Source organism: Neolamprologus brichardi, chromosome 23, assembly GCF_056152115.1.
Source record: "Neolamprologus brichardi isolate AB-2024 chromosome 23, ASM5615211v1, whole genome shotgun sequence".
NCBI lineage: Eukaryota > Metazoa > Chordata > Actinopteri > Cichliformes > Cichlidae > Neolamprologus > Neolamprologus brichardi.
The window spans coordinates 9,441,042-9,468,800 of NC_142125.1; the positions used below are offsets into that span (position 1 = coordinate 9,441,042).

Consider the following 27,759-nt stretch of genomic DNA (forward strand, 5'->3'; position numbering starts at 1 on the left):
GCACAACAGATTAATTGTTGGCTTCATTATGCTGTATCATATTACACCGCATCTGTATTGTGATACAGGATAAGAATGTGTACAAGGTCCTGTAATAAAATAAGCTTTATTCAATTATGGATTGGAATGTAGGGTCTTCTTTCAGCTTGTCCTGGGCTCTGTCGCCCCCAGCAGGCGCAGAGCGGTAGTGCTACAATCACTCACAATAGGCAGTAGGAGTGGACGAGCCTGGGGGTGAGCAGGCGGGCTGTCTTCACAGGGAACTCTCCTGTAGGAGGTGATACTAAACCCTCCTTCTTTTCCGACCTGAAACAGGAGCCGGAGTCCGGAGCAGGATGTATTGATCTGTTTGTTTGTAGTGCGTCTCCGGCAGATCCTCCATGCGTCAGCCCCGGGAATGGATCAGGAATCCGGTGCGGCGTCTGCGGGGAGTTTCATCTCCCTGAATGAGCATGAGCAGAGGTATTACTCAGGTCTCCACGGTCTGTGCCAGGCTGACACTTCAGGAAAACTGTCGTCCAGTAAAGTGGCAGAGCTGTTCAAGGCGTCTCAGCTACCTCCCGAATCTCTGCATAAAGTGAGTGTGGTGCTTGTGTCTGCGGCTGCTTGGTCAGCTCATGTTATCAAGTGTGAGGGGCTGAGGGCTGCGGCTGCTGCTCCCTAAACCCCAGATGCAGGAGACACAGAGCCTGCGGTCTACTGTGTATAATAATGAGCCACATTTTCATTGTGATGCCTTTCTGATCTCTTTGTGTGTGTGTGTGTGTGTGTGTGTGTGTGTGTGTGTGTGAGAGAGAGAGAGAGGTTTCACAAACCCTCTTTCTCCCCCTCCTCTTCTACACAGGAAGCCAGTCTATTTACATATATGAGGGTATAGCTGAGCATGTGTCTGTAGGTCTCATCACTACATTAGTAGCTGTGTCGGTCCTCAGATGTCACCTTGGAGATGTTGTAGTTTAGGTTAAGGTTAGGCCTTTTGCACTCATTTCTAATAAGCTTGTTTACTGTAACCAATGATTTTTATTTATTTATTTTTTGATGTGATCAGCACCAACAACAGCCTTTGTCAGGCTGTAGTTATGTTTACAAATTGTTGTGCTGTCCCCTTTAAGAATAACAACTGTGGTTCTGAAATTTTAAACCATTCACTTACAGAGGTTGACCCATACTAAATTTTGAGTGGCCGGCACCAAGTATTTGTGAAGAAAAACTCAATATTGATCCATCAGAAAATACGATTTTTTATAGATAAATGCATAATATTCACATTCAAGTATTCTGTCTGCTCAGAAGTGATGCACTCTGAATGTAGAAGGAAAACCACTTTTTCATCCATCATCTGTTCATCATCAGACTGAAATAGTGAAATTATAGTGAGTTTCTTATCACTGTGATTTAATAAAGCAAATATCACAAAGTAATCTGGATACAGGGACTTTTGTAAAACTGGAGCAACCTTTTGTCAGACAAATGATTGAAACATCTTAAAATGAGAAATAATTTAACTCAATCAATAATAAATAAATGGTCAGTTTGGTTATTTCAGCTCAGCAGTTCATCTGATATGGAAATCATAACCTATAAACTTGATGTTTCTGTGATGGATTATAAAACATATAGATTCTTCAGACTTGGTGAGGTTTAATATGGCACATAAATGGCTGTTAAAGCAGTTTTACAAAGACAGCAATCTATCTGAAACTTACAATACTTAAAAAGTCAAACATTTAAAGCATATACCATATCATTTGTGGTTATGGATCTTAAAACTTGTAAAACCCACCACTTTATTAACCGATGCTTTCAAAATCCTTTCTGAAAGAATGAGGGTCTAATTAAAAGCAGACGAAACTAACACGTAAACAAATTTAATTAAAACTTTTACTGAGCTCCTTGTTTTTCTTTGCGTGTTATTAATTACGCTTTATGGGCTGATACCCGACAAGCTTGACAGACAACTTAATAGCAGCGGTGGTGTTAACTGTGTCTCGCTGGCTGCAGCATGAAAGAACCCAGTGAGAGTCATTTTGCCGACCCATCACAGGAATAAAAACCCATTTTTTCCAGCTCAGATGAGCACAGCGGGTCGCTGTCTCCGTTCACGCCACCCTCTGTCCCAAGGGGTCTGCTCCCTTCGATGGGAGGCTATTGTGTCTCTGCGTGGGTGTCAGGAAGTTTGGCACTGAGCCGCACTTCCTTCCTGTCCGGCCTGGATCGCCGCCACCGCTTTGGGGGTGATTGACACGCAGCCTTCTGAGCTGTGTTTTGGCCCTGCGGCAGGATGCCTGCGCGATCACTCCTGAAGTCACTGCTGACTTCTGGGTCATCATGTCACACAGTATCAGAGACTGGCTTATGTCCTCTCTTGCCTCCGTGAGTTAAATGTCATGTTGTGGCTCAATCATGCTATAATATTTGCTAAAACAAAGGACATTTTCCACCATGTGCTGTATGTAGAGGTGTGTTCTGCTGATTTATGATTTAGTACATTTAGACAGGAAGTTTCTTTCTTTTTTTTCCCTAACTGATCTGTTTACAGCAGATAAATAAAAAAGCACGAGGCTTCCGCCTGCTGCAGTGAGGTCAGCTGTTGTGCTCATTAAATGGATGTATAAAGACTTGGGGTCACACTGCTATTGCCTGAGATTAACTTTACCGCCATCTAAGCGGATGTCCCTCATAACATTTTATCATGGGAAAGTAACAGCCACTGCAGCCACTGTAAATCCCAACCCATACAATTCGCAGTACATTTGTTTGTGCGTAAATGCCACGTTCAGGTTCCTGCACAGAAACGATGTGTTGACAGATGTGCTGTCAAACCTGTCCAGATGAATGAGGGTGTGGTCAGAGTTTCTGTGCTCACGTCCTGGTTTGATGGTGCTGGTGCTGCTAGCTGATTGTTAAAAATATTAATGGAAAAAGGCATATGACTGATATCAGTATGTAAGTTGTCTAGTATGAAAAAACTGTTTGTGGTACTTTACAAATGGCATCATCACATTGTTTGTCCAGGGGTTCCTCCAACAATCTGCAGTGCATATAGTAGATAATGTATCACAGCAAAGTAGTTGATGTGCAAACGTTCAGTGTTATCACCGTAATTTGCTGACTAATTCATTAAATAGAGCAAACACTGACCACCTTTTCTTTCCACTATAACGTACTGTTTAATCAAGCCTAAAGTAAGTGTAAGTAGGTTTAAGTGTGCTTACCTCCTGCAAGATTAATGGCTGATTCTAAATTAAGAGCGTGTGGTTAATTGGTTGTCAGGGTTTTTCCCCTCCAATGGACTGATGACCTGTCCTCTTGGTCCTGCCGTATGATGGTTGGACTATAAGAATATAAATAGAGAGTTATTTGTCTGTGGCCATATCTAATCAACCAATCACATGCTAGAAATTCAATGGATTCAGGCATCTAGACATGACCTGCTGAATCTCTCAGAATGGGGAAGAAAGGTGATTTACGTGACTTTGAACGTGGCATAGCTGTTGATGCCCGCCAGGCTGGTCTGAAATTTGTCCGAAACTGCTGATCTGCTGGGACTTTCCCACAAAGCCATCTCTAGAGTTTACAGAGAATGCTGTGGAAAAGGGAATGGTAAATTGAGGCTACAATTCAAAAGGCTCACCAAAATTGGACAACAAAAGATTGGAAAATCACTGGCAGGTTTGATTTCTGCTGTGAAACTTGGATTGTAGGGTCATAATTTTCTGTAAACACAATAAAAGCATGGATCCATCCTGCTCTGTATCAACGGTTAACGCTTGTGTTGGCATAACAGTATGGGGTATACTTTGTTGGCATACTTTAGACCCCTTAGTACCAACTGAGTTTTGTTTATAATACCATAATGTTGTTGCTGATCATGCCCAGCCCTTTATGAATCTATACCATGAAAAATTAAGACAATTTTGATTTTCAAATGGGGCCTAATCCTATACTGGCAATATATTTAAAAATATCAAAACGCAGTCTTGCTTTTATTTCTTTAGACACATAAATAAAGATTTTTATACAGTTAAACAGTACACATGCACTGCAAAGACAACATATACATATATATACTAATTATTAGAATACTTTCACACACCAAAACTGGGGCAAACCGAACACAGTCGAGAGGTCCAGTTTGTGACTTAGTTGAACAGGAGCTGCCAGCTACAGCTGTACATGTTAACATCCACCTGTCAGTTAAAGTGTCTATTTTCCTAATAATGTCCTAACTCGGGCGAGCTATAAATAATCCCTATGCAGTGGGTAGGAAATTGTAGAACCATTCTCACTTTTTGGCGTTGTATTTTTCAGCTTTGGGGGCTGCTGTTTGTGTCCAACCCAGAACTCAAGTTACTCCTAAGAGTCAAATGCTGATTTCTGTGCTTTGTGTCTGTGAAACAGCAGATGCTTAACACCACAACAAACAATAAGCTAAATCTGGCGTAACTGCTGACAGTTAAAACATCAATGCCACCCAGACTGCTTTTTGTATCCACAATAGATGTGAACCCATGGATTAATCTTGCATTTTGCACATCAGTCAAATACTTTTACATTAAAATGTAAAAGTATTGAGAAAAAAAGAAGTTCCTGACTGCTAACAAACGCTGATCGTGGTTTTTATCAGCAATGACAGTGGATCTGGTCAGATTATTCTCCCTAGTACTACAGGGTAATATGTTGAATAACGTGGCTCTTCTCTAAAATTACATCCTTAGCTAGCCATAAGATTCAGTAGTATCCACAAAGTTGCACCAGTGTTGACGTAGCGAGCACTGAAATGCTTCTGGCATCATTCCACCTTCCTTAAATAACTTTCCCCTAAGGCCGTAGATCTGACCTGTCAGTCTGGTTCCTGAAGGCCTTCGCTGTTCTTCCTGCAATAACCTCACCATCTAACATTTTTCCGCTGAAATCAGGCGCACACATCAGTGCTGCAGACCTGACCTCCAGCTGTATGCTCAGCCTCTTCTCACAAGACTGTAGCTGTTTTGGATGTCCTGCCCCTGTGAAAGCTGTTTAATGAATACACTGCAGGTCAAGCAGAAATAATGTCTCATAAGGCAACATGAGCCCTTTGGCCTCATTAGACAATAGATAGGAACAGGGCCCCATGTTCTTCATATTTCAGAAGTGCATACCACTAAATGTTTACTAAAATGGGTTGATGTAGGCTTTTTTTTTTTTTTGGTGACGTATAAAAAAGTAGACCTTGCTTTGAATTTTGTCAGTTTATGAAAACATGTTTGTGTTACTGGTTTTAATTCCATTGTTGCCACAATAAAATATCTATCTGGATTTCATGAATCCAGCCTTAGTGGAGATGTGGAGAATGGCCAGAAGAAGAGGACATTAAATTTTGGCGAGGATCCAGAGCACTTAGGCTACTGTAAAATTTGCAAGATGGCATTGGCCTTGGTGGAAAATGTGCTCTAGTGATAAAACCAAGGGTGCCTTATTGAGTTGCTGGGACAGTTTGACAGGGAAAGAACACCAACACAATTTAAAGTTTACTTTTCAATTTAGAAGAAATGTCTCACCCACAAATAAGCCAAACAATAAAGGGATGTATGGCCAAAAAGTAGCATAAACAAAACAGTTAGCTTACCCAGTAATAGCAAAACGGGTTGCTTTAAAACTGCTTTAAGAGATTTTTTCTAAATTAAATGGACATGTCATGTTTATTGTGTTCATTTTTAAGCTATTTAAAATCATAGTGATAAATGGTGTTACCATACTAATTGTTTTCTTCACTGCCACAGATTTAAGTTAAGCTAATGGGGGGTCTCGAACTCCAGGCCTTCAGGTTTTAGATATCACCCTGTTTCAACACACCTGAATCAAATGATTTTTTCATTACCGGGCTTCTGGAGAACTTCAAGATGTGTTGAGGAGGTCATTTAGCCATTTAAATCAGCTGTGTTGGATCAAGGACATCTAAAACCTGCAGGACACCGGCCCTCAAGGCCTGGAGTTTGACACCTGTGAGCTAATTATTTGCTTAGCTAAAAAAAAATTGACTGTAATACCACAATTATCACTTAATTAATCAATAATTGGTTAAAAAGTATAAAAGCAACAAGGACTTAAAAAAAAAAAAAGAAGCTAAAATTCAGAGTCTGCTACTTCTGATCTAGTGCTAAGAGAAGCTAAACCCTGTGCTAATATGCTTAGCATAGCTATAGAGCTGTCCCTTTATTAATAAATGTGTGGTGAAAAACTAAAGGACTGCAAAAGGTGGGGGTTTTTTTTGTTTTTTTTTTAAGGAAACAAAGCCAGGCTAGCATTTGTCAAATTTTGGCTAGCCTTTTTGCTAAATTAAGCTAAAATGAGGTTTGGTTCGTATTTTAGCTAGGTAGATAGATAGGGTACTGTTTGGTTTCCTTAAGTCTAGACATAATATCTTAAAACCAGAGCGTAGAAGGTGTTATTACTTGATTCAGTATTACATCCTTGATTCAACTGTAGCTCAAGAGAGTGTTTACAAAAACAGACAGACATTTTCTTTCAATTATAGTTTATCTTTTTTTTCTTTATTATTCCAGATAATCCTAATCCGCTGTGCTTCCCAGGAAGCATTGTACCTTGAAACAAAAGAGAAAAAGACAAACAGATTACACCGTGCTGATCTCTTGCATACTTTTCTTCTAGTTTTATTCTATTTACCCATAATTTTCTACTATACATGATCTTGATCAGGGTGTAAAATAACCACATGCTTAAGCTAGCCCTGGCTAGATTATATTTCTGTCACTGCAGGCAGCATGAAAGCTGAGATGTATGACATTGTTGGAGATAGATAACTGTGTCACAAATTCAGGGCATTGGTCGTAGCATGTTTCAGCTGGTTTCAGTTGTTCACAATGCAAAAGTCTTTTTTAAACTTGCCATCTTTTTCAGGTGACCGAGGTGTGTGGAGCAAAGCGTCTGGGTTACTTTGGTACATCTCAGTTCTACGTGGCTCTGAAGCTGCTCGCAGCTGCCCAGTCTGGTCTACCCATCCGCCTGGAGAGCGTAACCGCCAGTAAGTCTGCTGCTCAGAGAGGAGGCGTCTTATGAGAGGAAAAGGGGATCAGGAGATTATCTTAACATGGCAGGATTTAGCCTAATCTGGCTGAAAGGGGAGTCGCATGGAAAGGGCTAAGTGGGTTTGCCCTTATTACAAGGAGCACACAATCATTTACACCCTGCCCAAATAGGAAACCCTAATGTGTGTGTTTTTTTTTCTTCTTCATAAAATCACATAGCTTCATGGATTATTAGAAGGAATATGTTTATCGGTTCATATTCATTTTTGTATGTAGTAGTAGCTCTCCTCAGCAGAATAAAGCCTGTAAAGAAGTTTATCCTGATTAATTCCCTTGTACTAATTCTAGTTGTATCAAAGGTCATTGTGCTAGGCCTAAATCATGAGACAAATTTAAAAACACTTATACTGTATATCCACTTAAGCATTTGAGTTGGTGTCAAAATAAATAACATATAATTTCTATCAATGATTTTTGTGCTGTCGCTCCAGATCTACCTCTACCTAGATTTGTTGGTTTGAAGAATGAACCAGAGATGCGATACTCGACTGTCCCTTCCTGCATAGACGCTCAGGGCGCACAGTGTGGCTCTGCACCCGGTTCTCTTATCTGGACAGCAGACAGGAACACCTTCAGACATCTGGAGGCCAGCACAGACAAGAAGGTAAGCCCGTGTGCGCTGCCATCTGCTACTTTTGGCCTGTATGCATGCGTCAAAGTTATTATAGCTTAGTGCAGCTATGCAGTATGGCCAAGAAGTATGCAAATACATTCCAGTCAGCTCTAATCATCGGAGCAGTTGATGAGAGATTAGAGAAGAATGACAAGCCTCTTTCAGTCATTCCAGTTTGTCCTTAATCAGAATTACTAGAACTGGATGACCGGAGACCTCCCTGACCACAAATTGCAATAACTTAGTTATGCCAGCAGGGTCAAACTTTTGCATCAGTGTCATGGATTTGTTGTGTTTTTTTGCATTTCAGCAACGGGTGCTTGCAGAACAGTCATAACTGAGAAGAAGTGAATGGAGCTAAATTGCAAAAATATGTATTAACTTAGTTTTTAAAGACAAAAGCCAACATTGTATTTATATTTTTCAAATATAGGATGGATAACGAGAACAAATTGAAATAAAATTACTAGCGCATGTTATTTGGTTGGTTAAGGCTTCATAATATAATGTTCCTGCTTAATGGCAGATGATAGCTAAACTTTAGGTGCATATGGTTGGTGGTTAGTTTAACTATTCATTTCATGAGTAAAATAAAAATATGGGGTTCCATAAAATACCTTGTGATACTGTCATGTCCCCAATACTATACATAGTACAGTATAATACATATTGTATAATACAATACAATAATACCAATATTACAATCACAACCTATAAAAATTAGTGCTGTCAGCATTAATCTCGTTAAAGCGTAATAGGCCTAATAAAACCAGGCCTATTAAATAATAAAACGTTAAACATTAAAGCCATAACCGCATTAATTCCGCAAATCTCCGTGGCGTGGATCGCCCTGTGCACGGGGCTGGACGGTGCTAATGCGTTAACGAGCTAACCGCGCTAACACGTTGACGCCGTGCAGCCCCATGCATGGGGCGATCTGCGCTAACTTGCTAACGGAGATTTGCAGCGTTAATGCGGTTATGGCTTTAACGTCATTTTAAAGAGATTAACGCTGACAGCACTAATAAAAACACAAAAAAACCTTCAATTTCAACTTCAACTATTGTCTTGATCATAATTTACAGGTGATGAAAATGTTTAGCCCACAAAATGTGCATATAGCCCCATTTATTCTAGACCTGCGGTTCCCAAACCCCAGTCCACCGGTCCGTGAGTTATTTGGTACCGGGCCGCGAGAGATGAGGCTCGGGTGTGAAATTTATGGTTTTCAGGGTTCTTGTCGTTACCTCAGTTTCCCTGGGTCTTTTCCCATGTTGTAGTTGTGTGTCTTATTTTGAAAGAAATATGTACGTGTTACCATAGCGACCAGAGAGCTTTAAGGAGCAGAAAGAAGGATGTTACTGTCAATGTTGTTGGCACATTTCAGGAGGACGCTGCTAATAAAGTTACTCAATTACACAGTGAATTTGCATTTATTATTATTTACAAAAATACCAAAGTTTTTGTCTTGGTTGTATAATTTTATTTTGTTGTATTTATCCGCAACACCTTAAAGGCCGGTCCGTGAAAATATTGTCTGACGCTAAACCGGTTCGTGGCGCAAAAAAGGTTGGGGACCGTTGTTCTAGACGACCTTGCAAGGGCCCCCTATGAACCCAGCAGTGTAGAAGGTGGAAATTCTATAAAGAACTTTATTATCATTGGTGCTCTGGTGGACTACAAAGATGGAATGCAAACATGTCATACTCTGAAAAACTAGCCGACTGGAGGGTGAACTAAGTGTTGTGACGGTAGGCGATAACAACTTAGCTGCTAGCTTATGTAGTTATGTGTAAGAAAGCTCCTTTAGTTAGCCATGGGATTTGCGAACATAATATTTTTACTTATATCTTTTCATTCTGCTACAGCACAAGTTGCATATTTTAAAAAATGGTTTGAAGAAATATAACAGCCTAAAACTGACATCTGGATTAAGACTTATCAGTGATTCATGGTGTCCCTGTTCTTCTTACTGATGCCACACATCTTATGGTCTGTGTAAGCAGTTTTTGATTTAGACCTCTGCATTAAATCTATGCTGTAGGTACGTCATAACTGCAAATCTGCTATAACTTATTGTTGACAACATGTTGACGCAGCCCAAAATGGCTGTAATGGTACCGTTCTTCCCTCCTACCCAGGAGAAACTCCACCATCAACCAATTTTTTGGGGCGCCAAAATTGCAGAGCACACTGTGGACAAATATAAATACTAGCGACAGCATCGGCCACTTAGGAAGGCAGAATCTTAGGCTGTATAAAGCACAGTTGAGTCACCTAGAGAAATGTTCACGTGCTACATGCTGGTTTGTTTGTGTGAATAACAAATACTTCCTCCACGGTTTGAGAGAGATAAAATTAATATTGATCACAACTAAGTTCAGGTTACTTGTTTGTCCTGTCTGCAACAGTATCTGTTTCTCATGTGGGCTCTTTGGAAAATTGATTACCCACCCCTCATTTATACTGTCCCTGTATTTAAAGGAACCTTGGTCGCCACCACGATCCCCGTGTAGCTCACCCCCTCGCTCGCCATTGACATATCGCAGTTACCCATACGCCAAGCAGAGAAATGGAGTTGACCCGCAAATCGGTGAGATCCTTTTCACTCCTATTAAAGCTGGAAATCAGAATTTTAAAAACCCTTTTTTCCCTTTTAAGTTAAGTTCTACCACCATCTGTGCAGTTGTAGAGTTCTCCAGATTCTTCACGTGCCATAAACTGTCTGATTTAGCATGTTTGGAGCTTGCTTGTACATTTGTAATTAACATATAAGTCGGACTGAGAAATGAAAACGATAAGGTTTTCCTGAGTTTCTGACACCTGTTCATTCCTCGAAACCTTCGGTTTCTTTCTTCTCACGGTTCCTTTTGATCTGTAAATCTTTCATTCTCTCAGATCACATTTTCCAGGAGTGTAATCAGCAGGAAATCATTGCATGTCAGTCTCAGATTTCTCCTCCGTCAAAGCTGTGTTTTTCTCTTCTATCCTTCAGCCTATGAAAGCAAACATTCCTCGCGGCCGATCGTTCAGCTGGAGCAGCACTCCTCACCAAGCAAATACGGAACCAAACCCACTGTGGAGCATCCAGCTATGGCTCAGGTACTGGTGTTTTTCTCTTTAAAGATTTACAAATATGTTTTATTAAGTCTGTATTATGCCACTTTGATTTTCTGTATGTGCTCAGGCTTCCTCAGTAGAAAGGCTCGAGCAGCAGGGTGTTTCAGATTATACTGAGGATGACCCCTGGAGGATCACAGAAGAACAGCTGGAGTATTACACTAATCAATTCAAGAGCCTGCAGCCTGACCTGGGGGCTCTCATCCTGGGTATGGACACCCCACCTGCACCTCAAATGCATTCATCTAAAGATTTTATTTTTTTTTTAAACAACAACATCTTGCTATAAAAGTATTCCACTGTTTTTTGCACTTTGTTATTTCAAGGAGCTGTAGCAAAAAATTTCTTCACAAAATCCAAGCTCCCAATTCCAGAGCTGTCCCACATTTGGTAAGTGCTGCTGACTCATGATGGTGTTGTCTGTGTCCTTGTTCTGCTCTGGGGTCAGTTTGGTGTTTTTCAGCCAAGAGCCTCAGCATGCCCTCTGAGGCAGACAGAGGCCTTTAAAGTGCAGACCAGTGCTACACTTCTCCTCCTCAAAGGGAAAAGGTTTCGCCTCAGGAACATTCTTTAACTCTTTATTTAATGAAATAAAGGGGGAAGATGAGATTACATTCGTTTGAACTGGAAAACTGGTTTAATTTCCTCTTATTTGAAATTACAATTTTTTTAAAAGTATTGTTTTTCTTTTTTTTGGCACAGTTAGATTAAAAAAATGAAGCTCCAGCTTATGGACATCAAACTATAACCCACTGGTGAAGACAGTAGTCTTCTTAATGGCTCGTTAAATTGAGTAAGGCTCAGTTTAGGCAGTCTCAAAATTTATCTTATATCCTTGGAACTATGATTATTTACCTTCATGTAATTCTACTCACTGCTAGATGGGAAGAATGAAGCTGTAAGCAGATAAACATTAACATAAAATGCCATATAACAGCAGTTGGTGGTCAAATTATATTATTGGCACCAAAATATTTACTCATGGTATCGTAGTTTATGTCAATTTAATAATAATAAATTAATACAAGTATATACAATCTACAGTATTTCTAGTCAACACGCTAAGTTACCTTATCTTGGCTGCTGGGGTGAAACAGAGATCAGCAAACATAAATGTCTAATTAGCTTATTTACGTAACTAGTCTGTGACTGAGTAAGAAAACCTTGAACATGAGGCTATTACTCCATTTTTAAAAGTTGGATATTTGGGGATTTTTTTCCCCTTTTTTGCTGAGTTACTGTTATGCTTTTGTTAGTTAACTCAGTAACATTAAGAAAGAAAAATATGACGATATAGCTAGCAGCAAGTTAGCTTAGCTTTAGCTTATAATGCTAGAAGCAGGCTATCAGAATAACTCTCAAGCTTTGCTAACTGCCTGCCAGCAGAGGTTGGCGTCAGTGTCAAACTCTTTCTGTAATGTTGACAGAAGAGTATTTGCTTATATCTTCACAGTTTATGTTATTATACAGTATGCCATGGCTTAGCTTTCACTTGTAATAAATTTTGAATAAGACAAAATCTATACAGAATGCCTGCTAACCGCTAATGCAGTATCATGTTTAAAAGGCCAAATAAACATTGTGGCAACACTTCATTTTACTGGTGTATAATTTCAGATTAATGTCCCTGTAATTATAATAGTTTCCTGGAAATTTATGAAACTGGAGACTGTAATTTATATACTTCTGCTCAACTGATTCTAACATATTACTGGTTTAAGTAGTCTTTGTGGTCCGTGCGCTGCATGCCTGCTACTAAATTAATCTTTATCTGTTTTTAAATAAAGATTCAGTTTCAAAGAAAGCTATATTTTCCAAGAATTTTGAACAGATTATCAAGTGCTTTCCACGAAACTTAAATGCAAAGTGTTAACAGAATAGTTACATGCAGCTTTATGTGTTATTATTGTTTCACAGCTCCATTCTCAGGTTTTGCATATATTCTTTGTGTGTCATCTCTTTTAAAGGGAGCTGAGTGATGTGGATAGAGATGGGGCTCTCACGTTTTCTGAGTTTTGCACAGCATTCCACTTGATTGTGGCCCGAAAGAATGGTTACCCTCTGCCAGAGACGCTGCCTCCCAGCCTGCGGCCGGGGTTCATGCAGCATGAAGAGGACATACCGGACACTCATGAAGTACGACGGACACAAGTAGCAAAAATTAATTTTTTGGGTTATGAATTTATTCAGACTTAGGCTCTTTATACCGTGCTTTCTCAACAGAGTGCAGGGCCTTTAATTGTCTTTGAGGATCCTGGACGGAGGCCGAATCAGATGGTAAAACAAAGCGTCAGTGGTTTGTTTAAAATGTTTATTTGTAGTTTCATCCTGTTGCCTGTAGGGGGCACTAGCAAGCTGAACACGAGACAGAACAACTAGGTTCAAGTACATTGCATACCAGGCAACAGGTTGAGCTTAGAGCATCTTTTACTTCCTGAAATGCACACTGAAACTAAATGAAACTATTTCAGTCTTTGCAGGTCCTGATTTTCTTTGCGCCATGTTTTTTTAGGATCCGAGCATGATGCAGAGACTCCAGCCAAGCTTGATCTCAACAAAACAAGACTTGACAGAAGAATCCAGTAAACAAGGTAATTATAAAGCAATTAGTGTGTTTGTTTTTTTCTGAGTAACAAATGTAAAAAAGTTATGCTTATTAAAATCACATGTAAAACAGATTCACTTTGAACTGGGTACTCTCCCAAAGGTATAACACTATAGTAACTGGGATAATGGTTCTCAAAAAATCCCATGGTGCTCTTTCAGTACTTCTTCTCTCCAAGCCATGTGCACAGAAATAAATCCACCATACAGTAAGTATGGTAATTTCCTTACACTAACAAACAAAAGGACAATACATGTCTGTTATCCCACTCATCCTCTAAGAGTAAACAAAGCAGAGAGAGAATGCTAACATATGTTATTTCTTAGTCCAAAAAAAGATCTCAGTTTATGTGATACTGAAATAAAGCGAATCTATTCGGTGAACCATAATTTCTTAAGTAGTGAGTAAATGCTGCTCTGATATGCTCTTGATGGACGGGTGTTTCAGAGTGGGCCCTTGGGGGCCAAGTGTGTATGAAGACATTATTAGTCTAAGCAGAGTTAAGGCAAAATTTCTTTATTGCTTATCAGAGTTTTTAAATACGGGGGGAAAAACACTTTTTTTTTTGTTGCATCGTCATTTCTGATTTTTCTTTTTTACTCTGTCTACAGATGTGAAGATGCTCGCGACATCTCAAGACAAAGGAACTCTTCAGCTCGGTGCTTTTCCTGAGCGGCCAGGTGAAACTAACCCTTCCCTTAGCATGGGGGAGATTTCTCTGTTCCTGTGTAAAAGTACATCATGTGTTGCAAGTTTCAGATGAGCTCGAGTTGGTGGGGTGCCACAAATACCTCAGTACTTTCTCTGAGTTGGGGATCGTTCCTCTTTTGTCTGCTTCGGTGAAAATGCTTGTTTGTTGTGATTTGGTTGCGTTTTCTAAGCGCACGACTCTCTCCCGGCTAGATGTAAGATATATTCTTGGTGAAAGATAAAAATAAAAAGTAAGCCTGGTGGTTATTATCTGCCTACAGATGATTGATTGAAAATGAGCACACTTATTAGTATTCATCTTTCTTACAGAACCGCCTCAAGATCTGGATCCACAGATGAAGACAAAAACTAGACCAAGGTGACAATGAACCCACTCCAACTAAAATGATTAAACTTGAGCTGCTCATTAACCATTATTACATTTTCTCATCCGTGTGACCTCCAGGTCCTACTCCAGCACTTCAATCGAAGACGCTATGAAGAAGGCCGAGGAGCCACCCACCCCTCCCCCTCGACCCCAGAAGACCCACTCCAGGGCCTCATCGCTGGACCTCAATAAGCTCTTCCAGCAGGGCGCTCCAGGTATGACCTGCTCCTCCCATCATATTATCTCTGCAATACGGAAGGTGAGAAGCACAAACAGCTGGGAGCAGCAGTGCTTTTTGCAACTGAGTTATTATGCGTCGTTTATGGCAGTTCTCCTTTTACGGGCAACAAAAGCAGAAATGGAGATGCGTGGTTTTTAGTATTCAGTCTGAAAGGTGAGAGACTCACAAGAGAGCCATTCAGTTTGTGGTTATAAATGTGCATGGTATATTTGAGTTTAAGGAGGGAAATCTGTATCCTGAGAGCAAAGCAGGGGTATGACATCATTGCAATGTAAGCTTTTCACTTGGGATTCCAGGAGTAAAAAGTGGATGGTTGCTGCCTCCTCCAGCCCTCCCTCCTAGACCGACAGCTTCGCAGGTAATTCCTGTTTGATTAAGATTTTGACGGTAGTACTGCATGCTAGTGAGCAAAGCAATACAACAGCATCATTTTTTCTCAGATTAAAAGTGACAGAAATCTTCTTTCCTGTCAGGTTTCTCATTTTATCGGCACTTCGGAGAAAACTGTTCAGAGTAAAGTGCAGCAGCCAAACTTTGCTGACTTCAGTCACTTCAGAGAAGAGGTGAGCATTAAACCTGAACCTCTGCCTTTGTTTCAGTGGGAATTTGCAAATGTAGCAAACAGCAACACAAATTGCAGTCACAAAAAGAAATGTCAGCATTTTCCACTTCACAACTTTCCATCGCAGATATATAAAAGTGTCGTCAAAGACGTGCTTGGGAAAAGTACGAGTTTCTATTACGAGACACAAATAAATGAAAAGGTTGACAGAAGTGTACATGAAAGTCTATGCAAATTAGATGGCTTTTTAAGGCCTAAATTGTGTATTTGTTAAAAATCCTTCCTGAGAAGGCAGTACTACTCAAAGAGTTTCCAGTGGTGCTACTCAGTTTCTTAAAGCAAGTTACATTCAGACTGAATTGAATGCAATACACGAGTCGTTCCTTTCAGTATGTTTTTAATGATAGTTGGCTTTAAGGACCTGTGAAAATGCTGAAAGGTTTGTAATAAATTAAACTGATGGTTCTGCTCATCATTTACTTTATTTTGAAATACTCCTGCATCCTCTCAGGAAGAGCACTTCCTTTTTCTCTTTGTGTCATTTTTGTACTTCTGCATATTCTGACAACTTAGACATTTCCTCTTCCTTCAGTAGGAAGCCTAATCTAAAAATCACGGGTAAGCACCATATTAGGAAGTATCCTCACTTCAGAATCCTCCGTGTCCTTCAGCACATATGCTGCTTGTAAAACTGAGCTGATTTTGTGGTTGCTTTCTAATGAATCGCTTTATAAACTTCACTACTGCCGTATGATAAGTAACACAAACGCTAATTACTGTGGTGCATTTGGTACTTTTATCAATGTGCGTGTTTGTTTAAATGAGCCGCACACCCCACAGCCATAATCAACGCTGTGTGCACATGGAAAAGTACTGTATTTTACTGCACTACATTTCCTGGAACTGCAGGTGGAAAAAAAAATCCCCATTCCTTTCTCAAAGGTTATTGTATTTGCGCAGCTATGTTCAGTATTTGTTTTTCTTGTGGGAGTGAAGCGATTTTGGCAGCTTTTTCTGTCTTTATGGCGTCCAAACCTCTGGCTTTCATTACAAAAATCATATGTAGTTTTAAGGTCAAAAGGCAAAGGAGCTCCTGCTTCAGTACTGCCCCTCGCATCAGGTGTTGTGTGTTCTAAATCATACTCTTCATTAGACAAGATGTGCTTGAAGTGTCAGTTTTTGTGACGTGCTAAAAATGTGAAACTGAAGGTTCACAATGTGCATAGATTAGATTTGTTATTGGCCCAGCATCTGCCCACGTTTTGGTGTGGATGTGGGGGTTTTTCTAGTTTTTGAATGCTGTAAATCAGCGGTCCCCAATCCCCGGGCCACGGACCGGTACCGGGTTGTTTGGTACAGGGCCGTGAGAGTTGAGGCTCGAGTGTGAAATTTATCATTTTCAGGGTTTTTATTGGTTTTTATCGTTATTTTTTTTAAATTGTTTTTATTGTTAACTCGCTTTCCCTTGGTCCTTTCCTGTGTGTTATGAATAAATCTTCTTTTTTTGTACCAGTACTGGTTTTACTTTAAGGTGTTGCGGATAAATACATCAAAGGCCGGTCCATGAAAATTGTCAGACATAGACTAGTCCGTGGCGCAAAAACAGTTGGAGACCACTGCTGTAAATCACTCAGTTCTAACTTCTGTCTTTGTCATCACTTATCTTTAAGGTGCCCTTTCATTACCCTCACTCTGACCTTGGATCCATTACTCTTTCTTCTCCTCCCCATCACGTTAGAGCACGGCCATCTCTCTGTCTCCCCACATGGTGTTTTACTTAATTAAAACCAGCTGCACTAGATCATCCCAAAGGTAGCTATAAGATGTACATTTCTCACTTAGTAAGGCAAATAGAAATCCACACCAGCCCAAGCTCCTCAGAGAGGCATTGTAAATCAGTGAAGTATAAGCGTCCTTAAAAATAACTTCCTTTTACATAAAACATGTCAATCTTGAGTTAAGTGTGAATATTTTGACACCTGCTTTTGTGGGGAACTCATGGGAGCAGTTTAAGTACATGGCTATGTCTGAAATCACTCATTACTTACTGTATTACAGGCTATATTCTGTAGTGAGTATTACTATACCTGATGCGCTGAAGTCAAAGTAGCCCTAAATGTGGTGAAAAACAGGTGGTCACTATTGAAGCATCATGCACTGCATTTAAGAGAAAACTAGAGGGAGGGATGAAGCTTGTTGAAGTACTGATATTGTTATTTTGTTATTTTCTGAAAGCCTGGGAGAAATGACCCTAATGGTAAACTTGATCTGTGAGGTCAGTAAAAGCTTTGACATGAAATTTGTGGTCAGAGCAAATGAGGAGACCAAATCGGGGTTTATTTTTAGGGTGGGCCTGCTTTGTGACTGAGCCACAAAGTTTGTGAGTGAGAGATTTGTAGTTAACAAACCAGTAGGTGGCATCACTGTAACCATGTCCATCTTTTAGGTACAGTCTATGTTATTGCCACAGTAAAACATATTAATGTATCTGTTAGCTCACTTATTATCCGTGCTTACCATCGGTGCAGCTTTGTGCTAAACATTGGGGGGGGGGGGGGGGGGGGGGGTGTCAAGATCTGTGTCTAAATAAATGCAAAAATCTGAGTACATTTCTAAATGATTAATCATGCAACTATTTTGCTGGTAATAACTGAAATGACTAAATAATTTTATATTATGGAAGGGGGGGGGGTTATATTGGTTGGGTCTGATTATTAGGGGGGTCATAACCCCCCCTAACCCCCTGGAAATTACGCCCCTGGTGCTTACCAAAGTCCACTGGTCTCTTCCAGGAGTGGCGAGAGTCCAGCTGATCCATTGCATGCATTGATACATTCAGACAGAGAGTTGGACAAGGTTAAAGTTGTCTATTTTTGATTTGTTGTGTCCAGTTTGTGCTTTGTTTCCTCTCGTTTGAGTAAGCTTCCTTTGTCTCATTGCTCTTAAATATTCCAGTTGAATGAGGAAAGTTTTAAAAATGCACGCTCTAGAAAATGACAGTGATGGCACTTCTTTAATACCAGCCTTTGCAGCTGATTTGACCACACACTCTGCTTATGGTTCTGCTGTGGGGGTTTTGCCGCTGTAGCAACTACTACAGCGTCTGTATGTTTCCATGCTGTGGCTGTGTTTTGCGTCCAATGGAGCAGTGAATCTCAGGGCCATTTATTTGAAAGTCAGTTGGTGTTTCTGAACAAACTGCATTTTTAGGTTTCTTGGGTACAATTTACAACAGGAGCCTGCTTAAAGCATCACGAAAGCCCACTGCCGCCACAGTGAAGACTGCAGCCCGGACAAATTAGCGGATCAAATTCACTAAATCCAACATTAACAGATGGGAAAGGCTGTAAGAAATGCCTTCAACTTTCACAAAACTAGGGCCTGTCCTCACACTTTTGCCCTAAAAAGCATGTGGTGACACATTAAACATCTTAAAACAAAGGAATAAGGCAGCAAGGCGATGCAATAAAAGCAAAGTAATCCATCATGGCTGCCCCTGAGCAGGCCGTGTCTGGAGAGCCCTACATCGCAGTCCCTGCAGGGAAGGTGCTGATTTATACACGGTCAGGGCCAACACATTTCTTTCTGCCTCTTTATAGCTCCTCTCTCAATTTAATTCACCTCATCATGGCATCAACACTCTTTTCTCCGTGGAGGAATAGATCTTTTATCATCTATCTTACATGACAAACGTCCAAGCCAAGTTTTTCGGTTTATTGCCTTTAGGAGGAGAGCAGTGTGAAACCTGAAGATCAGGGGCCACACTCCAGATTTGGGCTCAGCACTGAGGACATGACGAATCCTTCACAACAGGTCAGGACTGCTCACTGAGCCACTCCTCTTGTGTAACAGTCAGTGTCTTTCTTACAATAATTCTATCTTTTCATCTGTTATGGTTTCAGGACATGACTGCCGCCTCTCACAATCAACCTCCACAGAAGCCAGTTCGCAGGAAATATCTCCCAGAGAGCCAAAACCTGGAGACTGTACCTCCGCCAGCGGTGCCATTTCCTCCTCCTGCTAAAACTCCTCAAAAGTTAGTCAAACATTTAACTTGTGACACTGATCACTTTGGCTAAAAATAACCACCACTTTTAGCAGTGGTTAAAATGTAGCCAGGAACACTAACCTATGTTAAATTAGGTGTAGTCACTGCTTTATATAAGAGAATAACTACATAAATCGCTGGTTGCAGTGATAAACTGACAGAATACTGTGAAGTTTTCTTAAATGTGTTAGCCTACAGACTGCATGTCAAATATGGACTTGGCCACTGTCACTCATTAATTTTGGATTCTGTATTTTGAAGCCTCAACTTAATCATTTTTTTTAAGCCAGCAGTGACCGTTGATGCTTCTAGGTCTTAAAATGTGAAGCCAACGTGGAAATGCCGTAAACCAGCATTGCATTTAATGACCAACAGGTTTTAACCTTTATTCATTAAACCATTAAAAAAAACCTTCAGAAGACACTCGCACAACAAACACATAGTGGAGAGATCCAGCTCAGTGGCTCAAATTAGATCAAGTGAGGCCTAGCAAAGGACTGAAAGGTGTCAAAGCAGCAGCTAATAACTTTAAGTCCTACCAGAAGCAAAACAGGTAAATTATAAAAACAATCGAACCAAAAAACCCTTTTTCTGTCAGACTCTAAACATGTTCATTTCTGAGCATTGTAACACACAACTTGACTGTCAGGTGACTGACTTTTGGAGCCTCAAATTGGAAAAACTGCAGTTTTTGTTTCAAGCTTTAAAGGTCACTGCATGCAAAGTTCTTGTAAACTTTATGAGTAAAATATACCAATGTTTACAGCTTGTTGCGCTACCTCAAGTGGCCAGGAAAATGAGTTAATGCAGGTCAAAGAGCTTCTTAAAAGTACCTACATGCTCTTAAGTGATCGTAAAACCCACGAAACCCACCCAAAGAGGGGAATTCACCAGACATTAAGGCACACACTAACTCACTATAATGACTCTACCATGTGTGCTTCTGTCTCCTTATTGACCAGACTGCTCATTGAAACTGTCAGTGCGATACACGGTGATCATCAATAACAGCGGAGGCCTCCTAGTTGCAGCAACCCCTGCAACTGGTCTTATTCTTCTGACGTGCAAAGTTCAAACCTCTGATAAGCTGGAAGAACTGGAGATTGTTATAGCCATGCCATGCTGTTTTATTCACCTTAAAATTCTATTTAATAGCAAATAAAAACTGTATGAAATTCTTTCAGACTGCTGCCCAGACAGAAGAGGGAGATCCAGCAGGCTATCCGTAAGAACAGGGAAACCAATGCTGTGCTGACACGCCTTAATAGCGAACTCCAGCAGCAACTTAAGGTTAGTCCATGTGGTATTTTTTGAGCTCATGACACTTTGTATATACCACTTGGGTTTTGCTGTAGCGGTGTGTGCCCATTTGCAACTTTCTCACATTCCCTGCCCTCCACCTCCTTCAAGACTCTGGGAAATGGGAAAACCAGCCCTGCAGTGCTTAGAAAACACATATAAAGGGTGCCCGCTTGACACACAAAACTACAGTGTACCTTTAACTCTGACAGTTCAATTGAACAACAGAAGTACTAAACATTGCATTTCAGCTGCAGCCACAAGAGCGTGGTAGTGTTCAAGTTAACTCGGTTTCAAAATCCCCTCAAACGTGTGTCAGAAGTTGAGTTCTGCTCTTTTGCTGCTGACAGCAAAACGCTCCCACCGATCCAACTCTGTGAAAAGCCCCAAGCTCAACTGTCTGCCCTCCTTTGCCCGTCAGTCATAGCTGAACTAATGGCAAAGACTTGGCTGTTTGCATTGGTGATCTGCCCGTGGAACACACACTCACTCACATTTGGAGCACATGCTGCATGCCTGTCATTCTCCTCATAAATGATCCAGGAGTGGAACCTTCACGCTACCCTGCAGGGCTTTTATAGCTTTAATACAACAGAGGAAAAGGAATAAAAAGGAGAAGAATGCTACCAACAAAGGACCTACTTTGTAACATCTTAAAATATCATGCAAAGAGGCTATTTTGTTCTCAGATTTCAAGGATTTATGTTTCCTTTCCCTTTGTGAAAGGTCATCTGGAATGATATTTATTCGTTCTAATTCTCCCACGTCCTCAAAGTATCTGTGGAATTCTGCAGAGAAAGGCATATGTGTCTTTATATAGACTTGAGCCTTATTGAAATACCAAACAGCCACTGGCATTCACAACTGTCTTCTTCAAAATATAGCCTGGGCCGGTCAGGCATCCAACTACAACAGGGTGTGTGTGTGTGTGGGGACAGAAGGAAGGCTGGATGGAAAGGCAGACTTGACTTTTTACAAAGACAGTTCAAGAAAGTTTAAAGAAAAATATCCATATATGAAGGGTGGATTAATATGTTGTCAGAATCACTGGACAGACACGTTTCAGACAGGGAAAAGTCACGTGAACGCCTGCTTGAAAAGTCAGAAAATTTGGTTATGAGTGTTGCTGAGAAACATGGCTGATGAAAATAAATATTTGGCTGATCATAGGAAATTTTTAATTGAAAATCTTCCTACATTTTCTTTGTAATATTAGGTGATAACTGTTAGACCATTATCAGATAGAGATGACTGAAGTCCTTTATGTATAAAAATGACTGAAAACCATGACCACCAGGCATATATATGGACATAAAATATATTTTTACAGGACTCTGTGCAGTCCTGTGAAATAATGAGTACATCTTTCCACGAGGGTAAGTAGTAGCCAGGTGCTGCTAATCAAATACTCTTGATTAAATAATCATCACTAATCAAGTGTGAACAGCTCTGTAAACGCAGACATTTTAACAATTTGATGGTCTGGAGAATTTGGTTGTTTTACCACAATGCCGCAGTCGACATCCAAGTAAATTCACCACAAGCTCAGACTAAGCAGTTCTCAGAGAAACTCCAAAACATGGCAGCACAGCTTAGGTTTGCAAAGGTGCATCTGAACAAACCACAAAACTTCATGAACAACGTCCTTTAGACTGACAGAATGGACATGTCAGACCATAACACACAGCACTACGTTTAGAGAAAAGCAAAGACAGCACATCAGCATAAACACCTCATACCACCTGTCGAGCATGGTGGGGGATGCGTGCTGATTTGGGTTTGTTTTGCAGCCGCAGGACCTGAGCACTTTGCAGTCGTTGAGACAACTATGAATTCCTCTGTATACCAAAATATTCTAGAAATAAATGGCTGTGTCCCCCACAGCTAAAGTTTGGCTAAAACTGGATCATGTAAAAGAACGTTGAGCACATGCACTGCAGCAAAACTGCAACAGAATGGCTGAAAAAGAGAAGAATCATGCGGTTGCAATGGCCCAGACCTCAACCTGCCTGAAACGGCGTGCATAAACAAGTGCCTGCAAACCTGAATGAAATGAAGGAAAGCGGTAAAGATGAGTTTGCCAAAATTCTTCCACAGTGATGTAAGACACTGATAAAGTCATACAGAGATTACGTCAAGTTATTGCTGATAAAGGTGTTTTTACAAGCTGCTGAATCATGGCGTGTATTTAGTTTTTGACAGAAATGCAGAGAGTCATGTGAAAACGTTCTTTTTCAAGACTAATTTATACTATAGTGGGACATATAGATAAAAGACGAGTCATTTTCGTTTTTAAATGACATAAAACAAAACGATAATAGGCACGTGAGCATAATAAAGTTAGAGGAACAACTTCTTAACTCTGGAAATTTGTCCAACTGAGCAGCACTTGCATGCAACACAAAATCCAACCGGGGTTTTGATTTATCCCAGAGAAGGAAGTGCATAAATATTCCAACAAATCTGTTAATTCCGATGAAGTTTTCATCTGATACGGTTAAGAATGTTGATGTTAAGTGAAGATACGTTGGCAGGTGCAGGCCTAATCAAGTTTAGCCTGGATAGACATGATCCACCAGCAATGCTATTAGTATGAATTTCCAGTTTAACTGTAGGTCTCATTCTCTGAATATGCGGAAATCTTTTCCATTCAAGCACCAACCTCAAGCCAAAATGTTAGCTTTTCATGCACTAGCAGTCTAATAAGTGCAATGCATTCAACTAAGTGACCTTATGACCTTTATTCTAGTGCAGAGTGGAGAGGCACCAAAAAATAAGTGTCTAATATTAATTCTGTTTATTTTCCACGTTCACATCAGAACTGACCTCGTGACCTTTCCTCTGTTGCCACCTTCAGGGTAAATCTTAAGCTTTCGGGCCTACAGCTGGTACAGCACTGAGAGTGGAGGAATCCTATTATGCTCAGTTTTCATTTTTGGGGGTGTAATGAACATTAGGGGCCACTTCAGGGGATTAATCTTTTTACATTGTTGAGTCTTGAGTCTACTGCTATACTCACATGGCAGTGTACGCGCTCCCTGGGGGGCACTTATTGTGTTCACTCCCCTTTCTCCTGCTGTGCAGAGCTTTGTGCTCTCTTTTAGGGAGTGACAAGGTCAGGGCCCAAATTCCAGATATTAATGCTGTACATATTCCACATTCACTCAGTCTCTTCCACTTGAGGTGGCAAACTGTAATATTTCCTTAGCTACACCCTTAGTCTTAAGATTAGTCAGGGAGTTTCCATCGTTCTGTCCAACACCTTCATATTGGGGGTGTAATGAATATTAGAGGCCACTTGAGGGGATTAATCGTGTTACACACACACCATAGCAAACAGGCAGTTAACTTAACTCTCCTGCTATACTCTTATTGCAGTATACCCTCTCCCTGGGGGCAAGTTATTATCGTCTCTCCCCCTCAATGCTGTGCAGAGCTTTGTGCTTTAATGTTGGGAGTGACAAGGTCAGATTCCAAATATTAATGCTGTACATACTCTCCACTCACATAATCAGTTCCATATTTTGTGCAGGGGTTCACAAGGTCTGGGAGAAGGCATGTGATTGGGCGCCACGCAGGAAAAACGCATACATCAAAGAAAATAATTCCAAAATAAGTGATTTATTTTAAACACTAAGCTGCCCAAAGTTTTCACAGGAGTAACACACCGGAGAATCTGCACAGAGGTCTGACACAAGCTGTTAGCGGGCGCAGTTTGACACAATAATCCAGTAATAAAAGCAGGCTGCCGCGACAGCCTTTATTTTCCACCGTGCCCGTGATGGACGGAAAAGTCAGTAATCGGTCTGTCGCCAGTGTTTTGTGTTTCAAAGTGTAACTTTTAATTATTCTTTGAAATCTTTGGGTTCAAAGAATGGTTGTTATTGTATGTTTCTGTTTTTGGGATATTAACACCAAATGTTTGCTTTAATACTGCTCTGATGTTTCTTAATGGGAACTGGGCTTCAGTCAAAGATCCTGTATTTCCCATTCATGCCCTCAGTTTGTTTTCTCTTCTATTTAATAAAAGCTTGCAAAATTTTACCTCATACCATGAATAATTTCTAATTCACAGGCCCTCAAAATATGATGTGCACTGGAATTTTGCACCATTATATTTTTCTTCATATCCACACTTAGCTTTCAGGGTGAAAAACACATTTTTCACAGTTTAAAACTGCAATCAACTGCATCGAAAGCCAGAAGCTACCATTCTACCGTTTGCCCTCAGGGAGCACATTAATAATCCTGATTTTAGTTAAGGTTCCCTGCTTTGTTCTACAAAAAAAAAAGTCATTTTGTATCTCAAATCTTTGCAAGCTGTTCATTTTTTTCCAGCACTTTCATATTTTGTAGTAATTAACATTGTGACCTTTTGGGGCCGTTGGCCAGATTTCAACCTTGTTCTTGGCCGTCGTCACCACAGAAAACAAAGCAAATAATGTCATTACCGCCTGAGGTGCATCTCTTGTTCAGACTGCAGCGATCAGAGGTCATGTTTTCTTTTGCTTGGCTGCAGGTGGTTCATAAGGAGAGGGTCACCTTGGAGTCCCAGCTGGAGCTCCTGCGGCCTCTGGCTTCGACATGACTGAGCCTGAAGTCTGATCGGAGTCACCTTCCCGTTCTGTCACAGGGGCGTGCATCGGTTTCTCTATTAAACACAAATGTTTAAGCCAAGACACAAGTGGTTGTTGTCTGACGATGGAAGCAAAGTGCATTTTTGACTCAACGGACAGGGATGCTACTTTTCTTGAATTATCAGCTCCAGCTCGAGTCCATGTGTTTGTTTGCATTATTGTTAAAGATGCTCTGCAGGACTAAACCATGTGTTTTTAATCACTGTATAATATGCACATGTACAATGTTTTCTTTATGACTTTCTAACTTATTTGTGTTGTGGTTCACTGTTAGGTTCTCTCATAAATCTTGTATGGTTTACAGGACGTGTTTGCACATCTATCCATGATTATGAAAAATCGTATTTTCTGTCCAGCCCATCTTCTCAGATTTCATGTTTTTCTACACACCACATTTCATCTATATCCACACACACACACACACACACACACACACACACACACACACACACACACACACACACACACACACACACACACACACACACACACACACACACACACACACACACACACACACACACACACAATAAAACAAGCGATGGTGCTACAGATTGCTTTCTCGTTCTCGTTCTGACGAGGAAAAAAAAAAAAAAGTGCACATTTCAAAGGATGGCAAAAAATAAAACATTAGATGTGGAATGAATCTGATTTAACAAAAACCTTTTGAGCGTCCACAAAAAATGTGTGTTTTGAGGACTGTATCCGTAGCACGTGACGAATGTCGACACTGGATTTGTATGTAATATGAGCATTTTCATGTAAGGTTGCTACATGTTTGATGTAAGTGTTGCCTGACATCTTTATGTTTGTTATCATGCAGAGTTGGCCTTGATGATTATCTGTTTAAAAAAAAAAAAGATTTCACAATGTCAACAGTTATTCTTCACAATAATTGCGATTTCATAAATTGCCTAAATCTACATCTGCTGCGAGTTTTTTCTAAACAGCCAATCTGCTGTTATAACGATTTTTATAATATTATAGGCTAAAAAAAAGCAAAACCCAAATCAGTATTAACGGCTAAAAAATGAAATAATAAGCACAATAATCATCTAATAGTCATGATAGATTTGAAGACTGGCTGAAAAAGCAGGCATGGTCATGTGTTTATTGCTTTTTTTCACACTACTGTTGGATCATGATTGTGATAATGAGATGGCAAGCCTGAAACTGCATGATTGTGTTAAACTTATGTGAGAATGTAAATGAATCTGAAACTGTGCACGACTGAGCTCTGGTCTTTAAGACAACAATGGAACGAATCAATAAAGTCTATTTTTGTTGCTTGAAATGATTTTATTACCACTGGTTTGCTGTATAAAGATGCCTCAACAGCTCCACTAAATTTGGATGTATAAACAGATGTCTGAGAAACCGTTATCACATCTTGGTTATGAGGGCAGGAGAGATCAAACGGGCAGCAGTCGTAACTTTCTGGCAGTCATAAAGCAGCCGAGCTTTTCTGTGACACAGACACAACAACCGAGGGTCACCCAGATCACTACCGATGGCTGTATTCCCAGACCCTCTGCTGCTGCCATCCCAAAATATCCTCTGACACACTTGGCTCTCATTAAAGACACACCACCCGCAGATGGGCTGCTTTCTCAGTCATATGCTGCACTTGCGTCTCTAATAGCGCCTCTGATTGTTATTATTATCATGCATCATCTGTTTTTTATTAGTTACAAATGTGTTAGGAGCTGATGAGAATGTTGGCTCACTCATTTGGCCTGTTGGCTAATTGGCATGTTGGTCCAAACAAAATGTTTCACTAGCTAAGGCTATTCTTTATATTCGTGATCCACAGAGGAGGAGGAGTCGTGATCCCCCCATGAGGGTAATTTGGAGTAACTTTGGTGATCTGCAGACCCTCTCTGTCCCACCTTCCTGTCTGTGTGGCAGCTTTTCTTGTAGGTACTAAGTAGAGGCATCACAGCCAACACCTGGGCCTGGTGTGCTGGTCCTCTTTCAAAGCACTCCACTGGAGCTCAGTCGTTGGAGTCCTCGCCTCTCTGAGACATCCATTTGGTTTGTTAGTGAGCGTTTGGTTCATGGCATTCAGAACTTCTCACCTCACATATTCACCTACACTACTGAGCCCACTAATAATACTTTATGTGGTATTTTTCTTTGTTTCTTATGATTTTGAATCATGATCAAGTTCTTCTTATGATCAAGAAGTGTATTTTGGTATTGGTATTTGGTGAATTTTGGTAGTTTGCTAGAAATATAGACTGCCTATTTAGCCATATGTTTAGTCGCTAAATGACATTGCTAGAGAGGTGGTACTCAGTAGTAGTAAATACAATGTTATAAATAAGCTGCTAAAAGGAAAATAATCTAATTGAAAGTTTTAGTTAAGTAAATGCATAAAGTATTAGAAAACATAAATATCAAAAATAAAGTCAACTAAAATCGTATCTACTGTATAGTTTTCCATTATTATTTATTTATTATCATGT

At 40.3% G+C, this 27,759-nt stretch overlaps 1 protein-coding gene across 1 annotated transcript; it reads left to right on the plus strand.

Moving 5' to 3' along the window:
* The first annotated feature begins 219 nt into the window (after window positions 1-219).
* Window positions 220-25,791, plus strand: reps2 (RALBP1 associated Eps domain containing 2). The gene is made up of 19 exons (XM_087836573.1): window positions 220-577; window positions 6,901-7,024; window positions 7,520-7,692; window positions 10,186-10,294; window positions 10,697-10,803; window positions 10,889-11,030; window positions 11,148-11,211; window positions 12,789-12,957; window positions 13,045-13,098; window positions 13,334-13,412; window positions 14,038-14,106; window positions 14,447-14,495; window positions 14,583-14,719; window positions 15,042-15,103; window positions 15,219-15,308; window positions 19,034-19,120; window positions 19,210-19,343; window positions 20,540-20,645; window positions 25,174-25,791. Exons 1-19 carry the CDS (start codon window positions 398-400, stop codon window positions 25,240-25,242), a joined length of 2,004 nt encoding a protein of 667 aa, XP_087692699.1. The 5' UTR covers window positions 220-397; the 3' UTR covers window positions 25,243-25,791.
* The last annotated feature ends 1,968 nt before the right edge of the window (window positions 25,792-27,759 follow it).